A 7,021-nucleotide genomic window follows, 5' to 3' on the forward strand; every position below is an offset into this window, starting at 1 on the left:
GGCTGCGGCGCCCCGAGCTCCGGGACGTGGGAGCCGGGGGCACCGGCGTGGGGAGCCGGGGTGCGTGGCCAGCACCGCGCTTGGCCGGCCCGCAGCTCACCCTGTTGCTCTGCGAGCACCGGGCCGGAGGAGCCGGTAGGCAGCCTGGCCCGCCGAGCTGCCGGTGCGGGAGATTCCCGCCCCCCCCCCCCAGCAGGGAGCCCGAAGAATGTACAGTGTGGACATCCTTGTTCGCTTCTCTCCGGTCCTCCCCAGGGAGTCCCAGCGCGCGGTCCCGATCTAACGGGCTGTGTGTCGTGCACACCCTGCACAGGGATGACTTCATCCCCCGCGCACGCTGCCAACCTTGCGGGGAAACGCAGCCGCCGGGAGACGCGTGCGGAACCGTGACCGCGTCACTACCAAGAAGGGAATTCCGGGTCGGGAGGGGGCCATGTGAACTAATGATATCGTCACATTGCCCTTCGTTCCCCTGGTCTTCAAATCGCCGCCTGTAAGCGGTAGGTGAAGACTTTCGGCCGAGCAAACTCATTTAAAGTTCATTGATCTGGGGTCATTTCCGAGGCTGCATTTGTCAGTATGGAGATTTTTCGGCATCCCCAAATACGTCCAATAGTCAAATTAAAATGCAAACGGAGTAAATTGTAGCTCTTTTAAATCCCCATTTAGAGAGGACGCCTTTTTCTATGAGGAAACTGTCTTGAATGGACAAAATGAACTGGGTTCTTATTACTGAATGATCGAATCCAAAATGGAGGACAGAACGGTGACTCCAGGAATCCATTCAAAAGTTTTTTTGGGTTTTAAGAGGGTGGGGGATGGGGGTGCAATTCTAATTACAAGGATTGAGATAATTGACACTTCAAAAAAAAAGTCAACAATTTACAGTCATCCTTGGTCAATTACCGCTCTGTCTGTAATGGAACTATGGGGTCCAATTTTAACTATCAAAGGCTTGCTTTCAAAGCTGTGTACTGAGCGATTTTCCTTCTCAGACCTGCAACCTCAGCTTTAATAGCCTTATAGAAGCAATGACCTGGAGCGATGGCTCAGGACCAGGGTGGCCTCAGATAGTAAAAAGCACGCTGCCTCTGCTTTATACATCATGTACTTTAAGAACACTAATTTCCACCCACGGAGCTAATTACAGTTTACCATCACAGAGAGTATTTTATTCAAGGATCTCCAAACCCTGGAGAGAAAACACCCTTGCCAGTCAAATGTCCTCGTTGCCATATTCCACGCAGAGACAGGGAACTACAACAGCTCATGTAACTGGATAAGTTCATAAATAGGCATGATTAAAAACCCTGGAACTGCTCATTGGGAAGCACGTTGCCTTAACATAAATTATTTCTCACTGTAGGTGAAACACATGCATCTCAAATTTTATTCTTCAAAATTAACCTAAGAGCATTTGCCAGGGAGGTGGGTTTTTTTCTTGGAAAAATATTCAAAAGATGCATTGGGTCATCTTGGAAACGTATTAATAAGATATATTCTACCACAAAGAAGTAGGCCCATTTGCCTTAGTCCATTCGTAGCAATACAATAAACCCAGCAGAGCTGATGTTGCAGGGAAACCTCTTACCAAGGGCCAAAAGGGGTGGAGGTTTTGCTGTAATGACTCAGACTATCTTCTGCCAGAGACAAGAGGCAGGGGTAAAAATTCCTTTCAGATGACTCCATAACCTACTTCCCATTTATGAAAGTTAATCTACGCTGCGCTAAATACGTGGTATATCACATCATCTTGATCCTAACAGCAAATGTTCCGATGGTATGGGCACCAAATTAAGCAGTCCAAGTGGAAATGCTGTTCTTGTTTTCTATGTTTATTAAAAATGTACCCGCCAAGAATTTTGGCTGCCTACAATCGTTTCCATCCTTTGGGATGGCAGCCTGCCAGCTCGCGAGTTGGTCATACCATTGCCTTTGGATTTAGATGCTGTAATGGGTGGCCTGACCTCTAAAGGTTATTCCGAAGAAGGGCAATTTGTTGGCTATGACAAAATGTTATTGTTACTTGTTCATATTTGGTTTAACCATCAGGGAGGGCAAAGGAGAAACTTGAGCTAGAAAATATAAAGACTAATTATGGTCACAAAGGAAACTGTGGAATGTGTTATCAGATAGAATGAGTTTTTAGAGATGGGAGGAATCTTACCAATCAAGTCCACCAACCCAGTCCTTTAGATAAAGGCTCAAAGAAATTTCATTACTTCCCCCAGGGCACTCAGCTCCCCGGTGGTAGAACTGGAACTCAAACCCAGGATTTTCCATTTTTAGGCCATTGCCCCTTTCAGCGCATATATTACCTTCCTATGACATAAGAGAGAGTGGGCTTAGGACAGCAAAATGTAAAGCTGATTCTGATCCTATGAACCCTGATTCAAAAATTAACTGGATCGTGGAAATTATTTGAACCCCTTTTTTTGGAATACCACACAGTCCAAATGCCTGGCCCACTGAGGTACTAGATGTTGGCAAGGAGACTAAGCGATTGAATGAATGAATGCTGTAATCTGATAAGAAATTATTCCTGCAAGGAAATATACTCTTCTTAACATCAAGCGGACCTCAACTTTCTCCCAGAGGAGCCCTGCTCCACGCCCGGGGTGTGCCTGGCCATGCCGAATAGGTTTATATGACCACGACGGTCTGCAGTGTGCCTCCAAGCGTTGAGCAGTAACAAACATGCTTCTGTTGAAGCTGGGTCTGTTGCAGGAGGACCTCAGTCTGGCTCTGAGGAGTCTATCAGAACATGTCTTATTTAAATCCTTCTGATAGCATCAGTGTAGGCTGGCCCTCCATTTATGGGCATAAGGAGGATGCATGACTAATGCCACTCAGCAGTTAGGAAATCAGAGCAGGGGATTGTAGGCTCAGTTTCCCCGTCCCGCCAAAAAAGGTCCTCCTTTTAAAAATAGCTGTTACATGGGGATGGGAGAGGAAAAAAGGTGAAAATGTAGCTGGGAGTAAACTCGGTAGTACATGTGCTAGTTGTACGTCCCAGTGTTGTGTTGGTGTTTATGGGGGGTTAGTGCAGTTAGTTCATAGTGTAATTTCATCTCCTCCAAAAGAGAAAAAATGTAATGTAGAACATGATAGTCCAACAGGGTTCCAGATATTTTATTACTCATCTTTTAGCTTTAGTTTTCACATACTCATATAATCTCAGTTCTAAAACATTATCAGGCAACGTAGACATTAAAACAATGTTTTCCCTGTCTGCCGTTTGCATTTTTCTTCTGTCTTTTTTATCCTCTTCCCAATTGGGTTTTACTCAGTTAACTTTATATCCTCTTCCCTGGAATCTCTTTCTTTTCTTAGCTGTATATTATTCAAATTTAACAGAAGATTCCCAAAGCCTAAATGGTATTGGAGTGAGAGTAATCGGTAGGGGTAATAATCTCTAAAATGCAATGAATCGCTTCCACCAGAAGCAGTCATGTCTGACGTTTAAGAATAAGGCAGGTGGGTTCTGTTTCTAGATAAGATTCAGATCATGGTGCTTTAGAAAGGGGATCGAAAGGAAATTAAGTCCTAATCTAATTTTGAACATTTATCTCTTAGTTTATAGAATCTAGCTGGCAGTATGTGAAGAAAAACCTGTGATAGGGGAGGGAGGGGAAAAATGAGGATCTGACACCAAGGGTTCAAGTGGAAAGGAGGTGTTGTGAGAATGATGAAGTCAACATATGCACTAATGTGCTGGACACAAATGATGCATGTACAGATTGTGATGAGTTGTATGAGCCCCTAATAAAATGACTATTTAATTGAAAAAAACAAAACCATGTGATTGCCTCCTTTGGTACATTGAAATGGTTTGCTTTTCCCGTTGCTGGTAGCAAACTTGAGAAAACAAGTCAGTTTCCTTACGGACATTATGATCAAATCACAACTAACCTTGGAGTATTTCCTCAAAGGTGATCAGAAGAAAAAGTTAATAAAAAAAACTTATTAATGAAGAAATATATTACCACCAGAAGGTATCGTGAACACAGTGTCTGAAACTAATTCACACTGCTGGACACTCCATCTTTTGTAGCGTTTCTCTTGCCTTTCAGGTAAATTTCAAAGCTCATTAAAACTAATTATCTTTCTCTTTCAAAACTGTTGCTAAGCAAAAAAAAAAAACTGTTGCTAAGCATGGTGACCTGACCTAATGCTAGTTTGAGAAAATACTTAAAAATCTTCAGTCTCCTGAGTAGAGTGTGAAATCTTCCTAAAGTCAAAAAAGAAGAGCAGCCATTATAAATTATAATAATGCTGTGTCATTAGTCTTAATACTTGGCCTCCAAACATGTTAATACCTTTAACTTATTTATCATTATTACTAACTCATGATGAAGCAAAATGGCAAGTGATGTTGCACTTATATTTTATGTAGAGATTGAATCTTTTGATCAACGTAACCAGTAGCTAACTACGAAATTTGGTAGTAAAAGGTTTGACATTCTAAACAAACTTTAAAGCCGTGGAGGGCAGGATTTAGACTCATTCCCAACCCCTCTCTAGATGGGAATCTGCTTCAGAGGAACTTGACCTGTACACAGTTTACATTTGAGAGAAATAACGTTCTTTGTGGGAACAAGAACTGTGAGAGGTCTTCCAAAACGTTCATGAGAAAAGCCCATTACCTTTCAATCCCATTATTTCACAAACTTCCTAGCCCCTTTGATAAGGAATGGATAAAGCTGAAAGCATTGGAACAGTTGTGAGGATGGAGCAGGATATGGTAGTGTTTCCTTCTGCTGGGTCTGAGGTCACTGTGGGCTGGAACTGGCTTGATGGCATCTACAACAACAATAGCTAAAACCCAGAGGCTGGTCAACAGTTATTGCTACCAGGGTAAACACTTCATGCTGTTGACTGGGCTAAGCTTCATGACATTCCTATGATATGCATGCCATTATGGTTACCCTGGCTCATGAAGGTGAGTCACAGAAAGACTAAGAGAATTTCCCAAGCTCATACAGCAAGGATATCTAGGCACCACGGGCCACACTCTGAACCTCTGACCAATACTGCAATTTCTTCTATTTACTTTTACTTTCTCTCATTTAAAAAAGAAAAGACTAAAGGTCCCTGTAGGAATTCATAGTTAAAAACATACGAGTAAAAGTAGTCAAGTCCCTTACCTGTTCATTCTGCCAAAGGAAGATTAATGAATTCCTCTGTTAGGCAGAGCTTTGTATCCTTGGTGCCTAGATTTCTGTCTTAGAAGCTTAGTAAACGAGTTGCGTCTCCAAATGAGGGAACTTCAAAGATAGCTAGAACTTGTATTTCTAGAATCTTCATGCTATTATAACAAAGTGACCCAAGATAATTAACTCATCAGTCCTTCAGTTTAGATAGCCCAGGAATATAGCGCGTAAAGGCTTATAGAATTTATATTTTCTTAAATCCAGTTATCCAACGACTTTCATAGAGTCTATTGGCTAACACTTTTTGCTGAAGGAATATAAAGTAATAAATAAAATGAATCCAAGCCTATGCATGTTTTAAAAGGTGGTTAGAAGAGTATCTACATTTTCTTGAGATGCTAATTAATATCAGAACTGAATACTACCAGTGCCAACATGCTGTTTGGCTGTGTGCTCAGCAGTGAGGCGTAAGTCTTAGTCTAGAATTAAACTTACTTCTTGACTTTAGAATGTCACTAAAATCTTTGAAAGTAACTCAGCCATTTCTTCATTTACCCTCTTGTGGAAAAAAAAAACATTCTTTTTTAAATCTTGAATTGTATTTGCATTTAAAAGTAGCGCCAATGCACATGGTTATAAATGTTTCGATGAAAGGCCTGGAGACCCTGCATAGAATGCTACCACTTTAGCTTCCCCTTCAGGTGGCATCTCATAGTTTCCTTTAAAGGAGCTGTTCCTACTTGATGCGTGTGTTCTAATCCTCCCTTTACTGAGAATCTCATTGGACTTGATTTTATTTGGTGTCTCTCGCTTATAAATAATATTTCCCTTCAAGTCTTCACAGTTTGAGTTTTTTCTTCTAATTTTTCACTTGATTTCCTCTCCTACTACTAATGAGATGGTGATTCTTCCTTTGTTTTATTTTTCAGTTATTTATATCTCCAGGCCTCTGTTTAATACCAAGTCTGGTTTAGTGTTCTTTTCCTGCTGAGTGATGGCCAAATTAAGTTAAGAAACCATTCCTAAGAATGCTAGCTTGTGATTCATGTTCTTCTCGTGTCCCAAGCACTGGGTAGCGTGTTTAATGTTGAAAGCTAATGTAGCTAGCCAAGTTCATAGTTTATGTTAGGCTTACCTCATAGGTGCTTCCCAGTATAACCCTGTTCTAAGATTGGATGGAAAGGAGGGGGCAGAGGATACAGGTAGGAAAAAAGAACATAAAGGGGTGTAGTTGTTGTGATTGTTGGTTGTTATTGTTAGGTGCCAAGTTTACTTTCAAATCAGAGAGACCCCAAGTGACAGATCAGAATTGCCCTGTGGGACATTTTAGGACGAATCTTCATGACAGAGCCACTCAGTCTTTCTCCTGCAGAGCCCTGGGTAGGGTGAAACCACCCATAATGCAGTTAGCTTCTAAGCTGCTTAATATTAATTATAAATACATAAAATCTCTTTTCAAGGAGTAATTTGTTCTCTTAGTTAACGCCCACTGATTTGGCAGCAATCTGTAAGATATAAGGTATCTAATTTACCTTTCTTAATGGTGGAGTTCCTAGTGAGTGGTCAGTCAATGGAGTAGGACACCACTAGGCCTGACACTAACTTAACTACTCCCACCGTTATCATCTCCTCATCAAAGATAAGTTTTTCTGCTCTGGCCTTCTAGTAGGATCTGTTTGTTAGGCCTCTGGTTGCAAGGGACAGAAATTCCATTCAAAGCAGAGTAAGTGGAAAGAGGCGGTGGTTTGCTCACACGGCTGTCTATTTCAGGGATTGTCTTCAGGCCAGCTGCATGGGGGCTCGTCCAGGTGGCCATCTCCACCTCTTGGTCCTGCTTGTTTTGTATTTGATTTGACCTTTTTCTCTCA

At 41.9% G+C, this 7,021-nt stretch overlaps 1 protein-coding gene across 1 annotated transcript in view; it reads right to left on the bottom strand.

Moving 5' to 3' along the window:
• The window catches only part of ENAH (ENAH actin regulator), a 171,377-nt gene extending 170,845 nt beyond the window's left edge, over positions 1 to 532 (bottom strand). Inside the window, 1 exon segment of the mRNA XM_030887823.2 lies at positions 12 to 532. Coding sequence (XP_030743683.1) covers positions 12 to 532 — 521 coding nt within the window.
• Positions 533 to 7,021: the final 6,489 nt, after the last annotated feature.

The sequence above is a fragment of the Echinops telfairi genome, unplaced genomic scaffold (genome assembly GCF_000313985.2).
Source record: "Echinops telfairi isolate 266 unplaced genomic scaffold, ASM31398v2 ScPeMD7_7424;HRSCAF=8462, whole genome shotgun sequence".
NCBI lineage: Eukaryota > Metazoa > Chordata > Mammalia > Afrosoricida > Tenrecidae > Echinops > Echinops telfairi.